General features: G+C 47.1%; 1 protein-coding gene across 3 annotated transcripts in view; it reads left to right on the top strand.

Annotated features, from left to right (window-relative positions):
• Nucleotides 1-14,975, top strand: part of SLC37A1 (solute carrier family 37 member 1) — a 65,993-nt gene that overhangs the window by 28,466 nt on the left and 22,552 nt on the right. For all 3 annotated transcript variants that reach the window (XM_058523161.1, XM_058523159.1, XM_058523160.1), the window contains exons 9-10: nt 5,618-5,655; nt 10,703-10,783. In XM_058523161.1, the coding sequence (XP_058379144.1) occupies nt 5,618-5,655; nt 10,703-10,783 (119 nt within the window). The remainder of the gene's footprint in view (nt 1-5,617; nt 5,656-10,702; nt 10,784-14,975) is intronic.

A 14,975-nucleotide genomic window follows, 5' to 3' on the forward strand; every position in this document is an offset into this window, starting at 1 on the left:
TGTAGTAACCGATGTTGAAATGCCTTCCACCCTGTCCTCCTGCCCTGCAGCCTCCCCCTCCCATCAGGTGTGTGTGGTTTTCCTCGTGTGGGGATCACAGCTTCCTCAGGCCTGCCACGTTGCTCCCTCCAGGGGCGCAGCACCGGCTCACCCTGTCCTGCTGCCACAACTGTGATACATCTCACCAGCCTGTTTGCTTTCTCATTAGCCATATCTTGGGTAATGTTATAAAACCGTAGCGTGACTTTAGACCATAGAGAAGTGTTCCACCAGAAAATCAAATCCTTTGTTCCATTGCAGACTCGATATCAAAGTTTTGGTTTAATTGAATTTGAAATTAATTTTTAAAATAGAGATCTAGCAGAACAAGACTTCTTAACAATTACGCCGGTGATAGAGAGGCCCGTGCTGCTCTAGCTGTTGTGTGTCAGGGGTTCTAATCCCACGAGCTGTTCTTGTGAGTTATGGTTGGCATTTACTTCTTTGATCTGGCTGAAAGCGAAATAAAATCCTGTGGTACTAGACAGCTCCCTGCTGTTAACCCCCGGGTAGGGGTGCTCAGGGGTCAAATTACTCCATCCGTGTTGGGCATTGACTGTAGCTTCGCCTTTGCATTCGGAACTGCCAGCTTCATCGTCCAAGAAGGTGAGGCATGTTCTGTTGAGTGTCTCACTTCTTTTTTCTTGTTGCTGAAGGTAACCTTTTAAGTTTTAAAATAACCACCATGTGGCTGAGCAGATATGAGGCTCCAGGCCAGCCTTGTCTGTCAGTGAGGATGGGAGTCAGCGTTCAGACCAGGACTTCAGACACGCCCACTAGGGTGAGCGGCAAGGGCTGCTGCTCACCTCACATTTTCACCATTGTCTCAGCTTTTAGCAACATTGCAAAATGGCCAACATAAGTGAATTGTTAAGCAGGTGAGGGGTATTTTGACTCCCTTACCAACCTGCCAAACTGTGGCATTTAACTGTAGCCTGAGTGTACCCGGAGTTCCAGGAAAGGTCCTTCTTGTCACCTGTTTTCCTCCAGGCTGCCTCCCCAGCACCTGGAGCTCCAAGGTGTTCCTTCCGTGTGAGTCACCTGGAGAACAATGCCTTCCTCTTCACTGGTGTGCAGGGGCCCCTGGGAGGTCTGGAGTCCACGGTGGCCTTTATTCTCTTCCTCAACCCATAAAGAGTTGGTTGTGAGGGAAGGAGGACTTGGGATGAAGAATGGAGTTTGCGGCAGGAGATAGGAGCTTGTTTGCTGGCCTGGCTGGGGGTCCTAGCACCATACCCATTCAGCGTTATCCTGGGCAGGACCTTGTTTCCCCCAGGGCAGGATTTCTAAGAACGAGGAAGCTGTGGTTTGGTCTTTCCTAATAAAATGAGAGCCTCCTTCCCACTGAGCCACTGCTCCCTTCTGAGGGGGTGGGGGCTGTGCTGAGAGTCTGCACAGAGGGCTCTCCCAAGCTGCCTTCCCATCACTGCCCATCGCCTCTTGTCACTGCCTCCCTCCTATTCCAGAGTCCACCTGCTGGCCACCCTCTCCCGAGGCTGGGGTGATCTTGGAGCACTGTCGCTCTCCTCCCGGGTCCACTCTGGGACAGAACTGCAGCTTCCCCCAGGCCCACCAGGCTTTGAAGCCGGGAGACCCTGCCTGTAAGGTTTTCCTAGGAGATCTTACCGATGCTGATGTGGAGGACAGATGAGCAATCAGACCTGTGCTGTGCCCCCTGCTCTTGGGTGCTCCTTGGCTCTGGGAAGCAAGGGTGACAAGCTGGCACTGACCGGGAGTCTAGAAGCACCACTGGCGGGGAGAGGGTGCTGTAGAACCGTCGGCCCAGCCACAGAGGCGGTCCGTGCTCTCTACTCGTCACGTTCCTCTGGTCAGTGGGGGGTTTCTTACCTACAGTCTTAGCCTTTTGCCGTCACTGGTAAGTGTATTCAAGGTCACACAAGATCCTCAGTTTAGCTCCCTATTCCTCTTCCTGGGACCACCAAAAATTTCTTCTCACTGCCCCTCCTTCCCTACCCACCCCACACCTGACCTCCTCCTCCTGCATTTGTCATGGGTTTTGGGGCAGGATCCTCAGTGCACTCTGGTCTCCCGCCAGAGCCCTGGGGCATCCCGGTTTTTATCACTGGTCACCTGATCCCTGCTCTCACTCTGCACTGCTCAGCTGGGCCTTCCTCGTCCAATCCCCGCTGGCTAGTCGCTCTCCTTTCCCAGCTGCTGCTCAGGCTGGTCCCCAGGGCCTGGCTCAGAGCCCATGGACACCTTCTGGACCTGGCATTTCTCTACCTTTCCGCTGAATGTCTTCCTTCTGAGCCCATCCTTCGCTATGTTCTCCTGCTGGGTGCCGGCTTTGCCTCTGAGGTCACATCGACCCTCGTATTAAAATCTGAGGTTGACTTTGTTACAGTCACGCACCGCATGATGACGTTTCTGTCAACGAGGGACAGACCATTGTGGTCGTCCCATAGGATTAGACCACAGAGCCTGGGTGTGTAGTGGGCTCTGCCATCCAGGTTTGTGCAAGTACACTCTGTGATGATCGCACAACAGCGCAGTCACCTCACAGTGCCTTTCTCATGACTGAGCCCTGTCGTTAAGCGACACGTGACTGTGTTTGCATTGGAGTTGGTCTTTCAGACTCTCCTAGCAATTAGTGAGCACGCACTCTGTGGTTCTTCTTCCCATATCATAATTAGGACGTTTCATTGGGGGGCACGGGGTGGCTACCAAATATTGAGTGTGTCCTGTGTTCCAGGCACCAGGCCAGGCTCGATACGAATATTATTTCCTGGATTTCCAGGGAAAAGGCCTGAGTCTCAGGGCGCTAACTGACCTGCCCAAGGTCACACAGTAAGTGGTGCACTGGAGTCGTACTGAGTGCCGGCTCACCCGTCCAGCCTTTCTCAGACTTTGACCATGGACCCTTTAGGTCCTTGGGATGTGTTCTTGTAGGTTCAATTAAAGTTTTTCTTTTCATTTAGATAATAATCTTAAAAAAACAAACTTTGTCGATTATAAATGTTGTCTTCTCTTACAAAGATAATGTGCATTTGAAAGATACTTTCCTACAATAGAAGTTTCGGTTCTTAAGTCAGTATTTCTCAGACCTGGGTCCCTGGAACGCTGGGAGGTAAAGGTTATTCTTGCGGACTATGGGAACTCTCTTCTTTAAAGAGCATCTGAGAAATACCATGCATTGTGTATTCTGAGCCACCATCATTGTGTCTTATGAGCCTTTCCCTCCCTGCTTCCTCCTGATTAAGTGGATGATTAGGAAGTCCTCATGGGACGCGCTCTATCCCTACCCACAGCCCACGTTCACGTCTTTGTTAGTCCCTATACTCAAGTCCTCCAACACTCCTTGCATTCGCTCCCTGCCCGCCTTCCTCTGCATGGTCCGAGCATCCGTGGGAGACGAGGTCAATGCACCTGCTGTGTTCCAAGTCCTTCTCTTTCCTGCCGAGCTCCTGATGAGCTCCCTGCCCTGCCCAAGGAATCAAAAGAAGGTCAGCGGGGCCCCCATCAATCTGGCACGCAGGCCAGACTTCCCATATCTGCTCCGTACCTCTTGGGAGGGGACCCCATCACCACGGTACAGCCCCTGATCCCCAGCGGGCCCATCTGCTCAGACCTGCCCCACTGTCTGGGGAGCCCAGCTCCATGCACCCCCATCTCTGGGGCCTAGGTCTGGAGGGGCTCCTCTGTGCACACAGCTTTGACGAGGACTCCTTTGCGCTCGCTGGTGTGTGGTGCCCCTGAGCCGTCGCTTTTGAGGCAGCTCCTCTAGCTGCCCTCGTTGGAGCAGGCATTTCCATAGCCCTCCAGTGGGGGGACCTCAGGCTCCAGGGCCTGGGGTCCGTGAGCGTCTCTGTGGACAGGGAGAACCTGGTTTGCAGGCTCTGAAGCCCCTCTTTCCTCCTCCTCGCTCAGGCCCGACCCGGGCTCTTGTAAAGGAGGCCTCTCTGACCCGACAGGGGCAGGCTCCCTGGTCCAGAGGTCATCTGTCAGCCCAAGTCCACTCTAGACACAAAGCATGTCGATCCAAAGGGGGCTGCTCGCTGTCCTCCTTAGAACAAATATAAGACTGTCATACCCTTTCTGCCGAGGGAATCGATGACATATTTTTGCCCCTTGTGATGGGGCAGTGATGTGTATGAATGATGAAACCAGCTGTAGGTAATGACAAGCAAATGCTGTGCCCGAGAGCAGAACACTCTGCAGATAGAAAAGACAAGTTCCACATGCATCTCGGTGGTTTAGTTCTGCTCCCTCCTCGTCCCTAGTCACTGACCATGGGGTTGGGCAGTGAAGGCTTCAGGTCTGCCCTTCTCATGACCAATAATGAGGGCCGAGCTCTCTCCTGCTCCTCCTTTCTGCCTAGGGCTAGGCCCAAAGGCCAGGACACCCCGCTTGTGGGCCTCTCTGGGTCCGCCAGTGAAGCCACTCTCGGGCGTGTCACCATCACGGAGCCGTGTGCTAATGTCCTGCAAGATGAAAGCCCAGGAAAAGCCATATCATGAGGGCTGGCCGAGTCTCGGGAGAAGTGGAGGCTCCTGACTGACCCTTGAGGGTGTCCCAGTGTGGCTGGAGAAAACCACATGGGTGAGCCACTGACGGCACTTGAAGTGGTGACCACACATCTCAGGTGGGCCATCCAGACCACCGGTGCTCTCCATGCCCACCCACCGCACAGGACAGGCAAAGAGGAGCCTCCAGTCCAGCAGGAAGTGTGCTCAGCTTGGCATGGCCACTCTGCAGGTGTCACCAGGGAGGGAACTCGGCTGTGGGAAGTTTAAAGCCCTATAGCTCAGTTTGTTTCCAGGCAGTTAAACTGTTTCACCAAAAGTTAGAGAAAGACCAGGATTCCGGGTGGTGGGGACAGAGAAACAAAGCTGTTTAGAAGGTGGCTCTCTGGCGTCTGAGGAAGTAGAGTCTGCTCCCCCAGCTCCTCGCGGCTGTGAGTCTGGCTCTTGGTTCCCACATCACCCAGTCACAGGCCACTGGCCTAATTTTCAATTAAGAAAATGAAAAAAGCCCAGCTCCTGGTTTTGTTGCTTTTCACGTGTCCTTCCTTCCTTGCGTTTAGATAAAAGGCGTTTTGCTCTATATCAAGATAGATGTTTTGTCCCCACTAATTTTTATTTCTAATCAATTCCATAACATTATATAACTCATCCCAAGTGTTATTCGTGACCCCACTACTCTAATATACTTTTCATGCTTTTGTATTTCCTTCAATACTTATCCTCTAAATGTATCTGGTGTGGCTTGTCACCATGGTATAGATAGACCCTGCTCATTTTTATTGTCACATGTGAAGTACTTGCCACGTTGCCCTGCCCTCTTCGTATTCGCATTGCATGTGTTGGAGGCGACTGCTGCACCCGCCTCCGTGCAGGGATGAACAATCACGGGGGTCCAAGGAGGGAAGGGGGCATGTGGGTCCTTGGTGGGGTGGCTGAGCTGCGCCCTCACCCCACCCCATGCTCCCCGGGCATTGACTTTCTTCTTGAATTGTTGCTAATTTAGTAACAGTGTCAGATGGCATTTTGTTTGGGTTAATTTGTTGGTTGGTGGGAACTTCAGCCCTGGGCTCATGTTGTCACATTTGGTGTTTCAGATCCGAGGGACATCGCCTGCTCTCCCACCTCGACAGCGGTAAGGACTCGCTCTCCGCTTCTTGTCCTCTAGCACGGTGTGCCGTCTGCCAGGCGTCTGATGACTGTCTCCAGCCGGGGCCTGTCTGTGCAGTGTCAGTGGGTAACAAAGCGTGACGTGAGTCACCCTCCAAACGCTGGCAGTTTCAGGAAAGGGCTGATAATGGCACTCACGACAGAAACTCAGACGGGAAGCCCAATGCAGTCGGATTAAGGGCTTTCCCACAGAGGGGCACCGGAGGCTGGGGACTGGCCAAGGATTTCACCAGCCACCTCTGGAAATGGGGGGGAGTTTTGACACTCACCTTCCACCCTGGAACATCTTCTGGGGACGGGAAGTAGGCACTGAGTGTGCAGGGACTTTGAGGAGAGGGGTGAATCTTCCTCATGTACAGCCTTGTACATGAGAGGGGTCTGAGAGAGCGTACCTGAGCACCAGGTGGTGTTTCTGCACTCGTGTGTATGAATTGGGGCAGAAGCCTGTGTCATTTTCCCCCATTCAAGTCCTTCCTGAGCTCACTGAGCTCCTGAGGTGCCCAGCTGCCCCCGGATGCTGTGGGTGAGGTGGCCTGGAGGGTGGCTCCTCTTCCTCTGTCCTCCTCTCAGAGGTTGGCCACGGTGGGAGAGATGGGCCTGATTTCTGGAGACATGTCATCAGCTTCTGCAGACAGCCCCCAAAGTTCTTTTTCCCACAGAAACTTTATCCACTTTCTGTAGGATGCTGGGAAAACCCTTATCATGGGGTCTTCTCGAGGGGCCCCAGAGCCCTGGGGAGCTGAGGGCAAGTTTGGCCAATTTCCCACCTGCTGTTGGCCTTTTCTATCTTCCCCTTGTCATAAACAGAGCTTCTGTGCAAAGCAGAATGCATTTGCAGGACCTTTCACATGTGCTGACTTGTTCTGGGTAGAGCCATATTCTAGGACATTCCCATTTGAAAGTGTTATTTTCAGGATCGTTCTTATTTTTACAATATTTTAAAGTTTTTGTTATGGAAATTTGAAAACATATAAAAAGGTAAAAAGAATAGTATAATGGACCCCATGTACCCATTACTCTGCCAATCTTATTTCAGCAATACTTCTACTACTACTTCCCTCTCCTCCTCAGGATTTATTTTGTAAGCAAATACCAGTCATATTATTTTGTCTCTACTTCAGTGTATGTTTCTAAACGATGAGGACCCTTTTAATAAATTTTAAAAAAACTTAACTACAATACCATTATGACACCTGAAAAACAACAGTAAAGAATAGAAAAACAATAGAGAAATCAATTAAACCAAAATTGGTTCTTTGAAAAGATCAACAAAATTGACAATCCTTTAGACTGACCAAGAAAAAAGACAGAAGATTCAAATTACCAAAATCTGAAGTGAGAGAAGAGACACTACTACCAACTTCACAGAAATAAGAATTATAAAGGTCTACTATGAACAACTGTATGCTAACAAATCAGATAACTTAGAATAAAGGGGAAAATTCCTAGAAAGACATAAACTAGCAAAACTGACTCAAGAGATTAAAAATCTGAATAGACCTCTAATAAGGAAAGAAATTGAATTATTAATTTAAAAAATTTAATACAAAGAAAAGCCCAGGAGCAGATGGCCTCACTGGTGAATTCTACCACACATTTAAAGAAGAATTAATACCAATTATTCACGAACGCTTCCAAGAATTATAAGAGAATACTTCCCACCCATTCTATGAGGTATTATCCTGATAACGAAAGAAGACAAAGACATGGCAAGAAAACTATAGATCAATATCTCTTGTGAATGTAAATGCAAAACTCAATAAAATACTGGTAAACCTAATGCAGCAACATATCAAAAGGATCATATACCATGATCAAATGAGATTATCCCAGGAATATACAGTTGGTTTAACATCTGAAAATCAGTTAATGCTGCATATGAATAGAATACGGGACTGGAACCACGTGGTCAACCCAACAGAAGCAGAAAAAGCATCTCACAGAACCCAGCACCCCTTCGTGATAAAACGCTCAACACACTGGAGCAGAAGGGAGCTTCCTCCACCAGGTCAAGGGCGGCTGTACCACCCACGGCTGACCTCATGCTCAATGGTGAGAGACCGGATACTTTCCCCCAAGATCAGGGACAAAATAAGGATGCCTGCTCTTGCCGTTTATATGTGACAGTGTATGGAAGGTTCTAGCCAGAGCATTCTGACATGCACACTGGACAAAAGGAACTAAAGGAAGTGAAGGCATGCGGACTGGACAAGAAGAAGTAAAAGTAGCTCTATTTGCAGATGACATGATATTGTATATAGAAAATCTTAAGGAATGCACCAAAAAACTGTTAGAGCTAATTAACAAGTTAGCAAGGTTGCAGATGCAAGATCAGTATACAAAAATCAGTTGTCTTTCTATATATTAGCAATGAACAATCTGAAAATGAAATTAAGAAAACAGTTTCATTTACAATAGCATCAAAATAATAAAATACTTAGGAATAAATTTAACCTGAGAAGTGCAAGACTTATACATTGACAACTACAAAACATTGTTGAAAGAAATTAAGAAAGACCTAAATAAATGAAAAGACATCCCATATTCACTGATAGGAAGACTTAATATTGTTAAGAGAGCAATATTCCCGAAAAATTATCTACAGATTCAGTGTAATCTGTATCAAAACTGCAGCTGGCTTCTTGGCAGAAATTGACAAGCTGATCCGTGAACTAATGTGGAAGTTCAAGGGATCCAGAGTTGCCAAAACAGTCGTGAAAAAGAACAAAGTTGGAGCGCTCACACTTCACAGTTTCGAAACTTAATACAAAGCTACAGTAATTGAGACTCTGTGGTAGTAAGGGTAGACATACAGATCAATGGAATAGAACTGAGAGTCCGGAAATAAACCCTCACACTTATGGTCAATTGATTTTCAACAAGGGTGCCAAGACCATTCAGTGGGGAAACGATCATCTTTTCATCACATCGTGCTGGGGTAACGGGATTTCCACATGCAAAGAATGAATTTGGAACTCTTCCTCATACCATACACAAAATTTAAGTGGATCAAAGACCTAAATGTAAGAGGTAAAGCTATAAAACTCTTAGAAGAAAACATAGGAGCAAATCTTCATGACCGTGGATTAGGCAGAGCCTTCTTAGATATGACACTTAAAGCACAAAGGGTGGAAGAAAAAATAGATGAATTGGAGTTTATCTGAATTGAAAACTTTTATGCTTCAAAGGACACCATCAAGAAAGTGAAAAGATGACCCACAGAATGGGAGAAAATATTTGCAAATTATACATCTGAGAAGGGACTTGTATCTAGAATATACAGTCGGCCCTCCATATTCACATGTTCCACATCCACGGATTCAGCCAGCCACAGATCAAAAGGCCTATGATGGTTGCGTCTGTACTGAACATGTGCAGACATTTTTTCTTGTCATTATTCCCTAAAGAATACAGTATAACAACTATTTTCACAGCATTTACATTGTATTAGGTATTATAAGTAATCTAGAAATGATTTAAAGTATATGGGAGGATATGCCTAGGTTATATGTGTAGGGGAGGAACACAAATCCTCTACCCTCTGGATCCTTCTGGCTGGGGTACGAATTAAATTGACATGAGACAGAATAACAGGAGAAAGTCAACAAAGCTTTATAACATGTATACATGGGAGAGACCCAGGAAAAACTGGGTAACTCACTAAAATGGCGGGGGCTCTCGTCCTAAATATCCATCTTCAGTTAAAGACAAAAGAGGATGTTGGGGGTGGGGGCAGTCAGTTATGGGAGATTACCAGAAGAGCACAGTAAACAAGAGTAAGGTTATGCAGATTTAAGTCCTTGCCTTCCGCATCGATAAGAGCTTCTAGAGATAAGGTTGTCCCCCTTTCTTCCTGGTACAGAGAGGGAGATACCTATATAGATGGAGATTTCCCTTAAAATGTAAATGTCTCTTACAAAGGGTAAATTCTACTTTTCAGAGCTTCTCCCATGTCTGCAGTTTTTAAAAGTAATAATTCTCATTGGCCCAAAATAATCCTCATGCCAGAGAGACACATTTTGGGGTGGCCAATTCTGATCCCCCACGTATGCAAATACTGTGCCATTTTATATGAGAGACATGAGCATCCATGGATTTTGGTATCCATGGGAGTCCTGGAACCAGTCTCCTGCAGATGCCGAGGGACAACTGTGTAAAGAACACTTACAACTCAGTAATAAAAGCACAACCCAATTTTAAAATGGACAAAGGTTCTGAAGAGACATTTCTCCAAAGAAGATATACAAATGGCCAATAAGCGCATGAAGAGCTGTTCAATATCATTAACCATCAGGGAAATGTAATCAAAACCACAATGGGGTACCACTTCATACCTACTAGGATGACTGTAATCAAAAAGACAGATAATAACACATTGGAACACTCGTACACCACTGGTGAGGAAGTAAAATGGTGCAGCCACTTTGGAAAACAGTCTGGCGGTTCCTCAAAAGCATAGGGTTAGCCTATGACCCAGCAATTCCACTCCTGGGTATACATCCAAGAGAAATGAAAACATGTCCGTTACACACACACAATTGGGGTCATCATTACACCACAGCCCCTGTGCTCGAGCTTTGTGTTGTCAAACAGGCCACGCTCTCCTCAATGGAGGATGTTTTCTTCCTTCTAAATTAATCTGCTGATGTGGGAAGGGCCTCTGTTCCTCGCTTGTTAGAGAAAAACATTGGCCTGTATTATTTCTGGAGGCTTTTTTCTTTCAAAGTCATTTCAAAATGTCAAAGCCATTAAAGAAAGTTAAGTTGCCTTAATTGGCATTTTTATGTTTCTTTGTACCTCAGTCTTGGATTATTCCGGAAAGATTGTATTTTCACCTTCTGTTATCTGAGGGTCTGGAGCCTTAATATTAAACTGATTAGCACTTTGTTTTATTGTCATCAATTGTTTTATTTCCCCTGGTGAAGATAGTCAGTATCCTTGCTACAGTGCAGTTAGGTGTAATTTCTGGCTGTTGACTGAGTAATTGCTCTAATTAAATCATTTCCCCGCAGCACTCGAAGGGCTACGAGAACGGCACGCACAGACTGAGGCTGCAGAAGCACATGGTAACGGACGAGAAGAGTAAGCCTCTGGTGAGTCAGGCATGAATGCCACATATTTGGGCGTCAGAGCCGCTGCCTCAGTGACAGCCAGGGTCTCAACAAAATTGGGTCTCATATTTCTGCAGTAAAATTTGAGTTTGCCCTTGTTAGATTTCTTTAGATAGCAAGCTAAGCTTATTTTAAGTTTTTAAATCAAATTTGAAAGGGACTCATTCAACAAATGTTTGCCAGCATTTTAGTGTCACAGGCACTGGCCCCAGATGAGGCCACACCATGCACATCATTCACAGTGTCCCCCCTGCTCCTGCAGAACTCACACTCCGAGGGACGGGGTCAGGGTACAGACAGAAAACCAGCAGTTTCTCCAGCAGGTAAATGCCAGGAAGACAGAGCCCGCCAAGAGAGGGGTGAGCGGGCACTAGTTGAGGCCTGGTCTTGGGAGCTTCCCTAGGCAGGCGGCATTGGCTAGAGCTATGACAGAGGAGAGGGACTGGTCTGCACATACCTGGGCCAACCGGCTTTCGGGTGCAGGGAGCGCCCGGTGGGCTGGGAATATGAGATGGGACCAAAAGGTAACATAAAAAGTCGTCTTCCAGCCCTCTGCCCTTGCACTCCACAGTTTATAGAAGAGCACATGGAGGCACGGAGGTGCTCAGTTACCCGCCTGGTCCTCCTTGGAAGTGGGGAGGCCGCGCTGCAGCCCAGCAGTCTTGCACCAGCACCCAGGCCTTCACCAGCCCCTTCCCTTTCAGGATACTTCCAAGAAGTTCCTCACGTGGCTTCTGCTTAGCTGACCACACCGACCCGCAGGGGCGTTTCAGATTTGGTTTTAATCATTGAAATTATAAGCTATTTTCTTTTTAAATCAAATAGCTTAAAGGATAAATGTACTAAACAGGCTTCCTACTTTTTTCTTTATTGCCTAAGGAAATTTATTTGTGGTGATTGAAATAATGGAAGAGGGAAAAATGATATACATCTTGGTCCTTGGGTTTTAGGGAAATTCAACTGAAATGCTTTAAAATTGGATCCTCACACATGGAGAGCAGGGAGAAAAGCAAGCTCTCTGGGGTCTCTTCTTATATGGGCACTCACTAATCCCATCATGAGGCCTCCACCCTCATGACCAGAGGCCCCCCTCCAGATACCATCACATTAGAGATTGGGGCTCAGCATATAAATTTTGGAGGGACACAAATATTCAGTCCATAGCATCAGGTCTTAATCAACGTCCGAATGGCTATAACTCTTGTCTGGTTGTTGTTGAAGACAGCTTTTCCTTCAAGGCAAGACCCCAGGCCCTGTGCCCTGGTGTGGTTACTGACCAGTGAAGCTAGCCCTGTCTTCCGAGTATAACTTCCCTCTTTCCTTTCCTCTTCCTTCTTTGAAAGACTATTTACCAGCGTGTCCTGGCAGGTCTTGTTTCAGGCCCGGCCACCCCACAGGCTGACCTTGATGTGGACGTGACCAGGCAGGTGTTGGCCCCTGTCAGTTGGTGTCGCCTTTCAGCCGGCCCCTGCAAGGGCCTCTGAGCACTAACCAGGCTTTGATCCCAGCCCTTACATAGTAGGAAGCACTCGCGCACTGGCGGTGCCTCTTGGGTCAGCAGGCAGGATGTCCCACAAGTTCAGCAGGACACCCTGGTGGCCCCTTTCCCAGACTGACCCAGCTCAGATCCACTGGGCTCGGAGTTGAGCAGTACCCAGTCCCCTGGTCACTACCATTTTCAGACAGTACTGCTTAATTCTCTTGTATGCCGGCCATGATTCTTAGTGACGTAATAAGAAAATACATGAAGAAAAGAAGTGGGTGAGGAAGAAATACGAATGAAGAGGAGGCTCTGGTATCACTTGGCCATGTGGTAGACCCTCTCCTAGTCCTCATGGGATTTTTTGATGATTTTTAGGGTTGGTCGAAATTTGTTACCCTTGTAGTCACATGTCCTTCTTGTCATCCTTGGCTTCTCTGAGGGTCTTTCTGATTGGCTGTGGCTCAACAAACACTTCATCAGCTGAGTGGGTGTTTTAATGCTAAAGCTTATTCCACTTTGCATACAAGTGGGAATCCACAAATCTCCTCTGCGACAGCCCTTCTCATAGTGTCGCCGCAGACACATCAGGGTGAGGTGTGGGCTTATCATTTTTAGTTTTGAGCAGTCACTATTGCATACTCCCCCCATGTGTTCTTTTAAATAGCATGGAGCCCTTTTGCTTTTTGAAAGTGTAAACCTAAGAGTGGGGTGCCCTGCTGAACAAGCCTGCCCAGCTGAGGCCCCCACAGGTCCTGTCAGACCCCCTGGGGCTCTTAGCACATAGCTTCTCGTGTCCTGGCCCACCTGGTGGTTCTGTTGCCTCTGTAATGAGGAGGCATCATCCTCCCCTGGTTTGTTCTGGAAAACCCACCATGACTTCACACTTTCCCCGTCTCCATACGCTGCAAAGGACTAGAATTTAGTGGCTGGGAGCCCCCCAGACTGCGTAAAAGATGAGTAGGTGTGGGCAGGAGGCCCAGTCCCAGCAGAGACAGGGCCTTCCCTCTGACTATCTGTCTGAGCAGCTCCTCAGGCTTAGATAAAGAGCTGAGGGCTGGGTCTGCAGCTTTAAACCAGCCCAGGGCAGGTCCTTGGAGCGCTTTACAGAGCAAGGAAGGGCCGCGGAGGTGACCCAGGGTGTGAGGAGGTGGGTTTCCGTGCTGGAACTGCGATCACCACTCTCTAAGTCAGAGCACTCTTCTCCTGGCTAAGCAGGGCCTTTGCACTTTATTTCTTCTCTTTGGCTGCATTTCATCCACCGGTCAACCTGTGCAGTGCTTAAAAACCTCTCTCCTGCAGTTCTTAGCCTTGACTACACGTTGGACTCATCTGAGGCCTGCCCCCAGAGACTGCTGTACTTGGTCCGGGGTGCAGCCTGGGCATCGGGATTTCTCAGAGCTCCCGGGAGATTCCGGAGTTTAGCCAGGGTTGAGAACTGTTGGACAGCTAGCATAATTCACAAGAGAAAGGTTCATTTTCAAACTCAAATCGTAGTTCTCTGTTTTCATATACCTTTATGGTGTTGTCATTAGGAAGACACTGTGCTTTCACACTGGGGGTTTGTCATCTTCATTCTGGAACATCAGATGTGTGCTTAAATGTGAATGTGTTCCTCCAAAGGCCAGCTCTTGAGGCCCACATTCTGCTCAGGGCGCCGGCTTCTCTGTGCTGTGGCTCTTGCTGCCCCAGGCACGGCACCGAGTGCTTAACACCTACAGACTGCACTTGCTGTAGCCTACAACCCAGCCGTCAAAATTTCTCTTTTTCACTAGAAGAGAATTCTAAATATTGAGAGGGGGATATGGCCGTGCATTATCATTTTCTTTTTTTTTTTTTAATTTAACTGCATTTTGAATCCAACTTGCATAGATTGTAGTGAGATAAATACAGTAAAACCCATTTGATTTTGTGGAAAGTCTGAAATACACAGAAACATTTCTTTTTAAATCCTTGACCTTCATAGTTCATTTGTGAGGAACATCGTTAGATCATCCTTGCTCTCACTGAAGCCCCACCCTGAGTTGGGGATCACTGTTCTTGGCTTTCATGAGTGCAAACTTTGTCCTTTAGGAGTGTCCACAATATCGAAATTTATAAAATATTGGAATTGGTTTATCAATTTGAAAATAATGTTGTAGTTTCTGATAGTGTATGTCCATTGTGAACTCCTTAAAAAATACAGGATCATGTAAAGAATTTATTGACATTTTCATAAAAATTACATGTAATTCCACCACTCAGTGATAACCATGGTTGGTTTAGACTTTAGCTTCTTTCTTTCTATAAATGGATCCTGTCGTTACCTAGTTATACAGGTACATATTTAAGCATTCTTTGAGATCGTAATGAAAATGCAGTTTTGAATGATGTTTTATTATTTGATGTGTCATAGCATTTTCCCATGTCATTAAAATCTCACAATTTTTTTTTACATCTGCAAGATGTGTCGTTTGTATGGATGTGCCTTACCAATTTTTCTCAGTGGTGATGTGACATCTATTTTATTGTATAAGTGTTTTTTCACTTTTCAAATTATTTTTCACAAATAGAGTCCTACAATTGCTGGGTCAAAGGATTTTGCATGTTTTTAGTTAGTATTTCCTTAGAACACATGAATGCTAATGATTTAAAGCAGTGACTACAGTGAGAATGTTATCCAGACGTCCCCAAGACCTTTAGAGGAGCAGCCCA

The sequence above is a fragment of the Diceros bicornis genome, chromosome 27, assembly GCF_020826845.1.
Source record: "Diceros bicornis minor isolate mBicDic1 chromosome 27, mDicBic1.mat.cur, whole genome shotgun sequence".
Classification (NCBI taxonomy): Eukaryota; Metazoa; Chordata; class Mammalia; order Perissodactyla; family Rhinocerotidae; genus Diceros; species Diceros bicornis.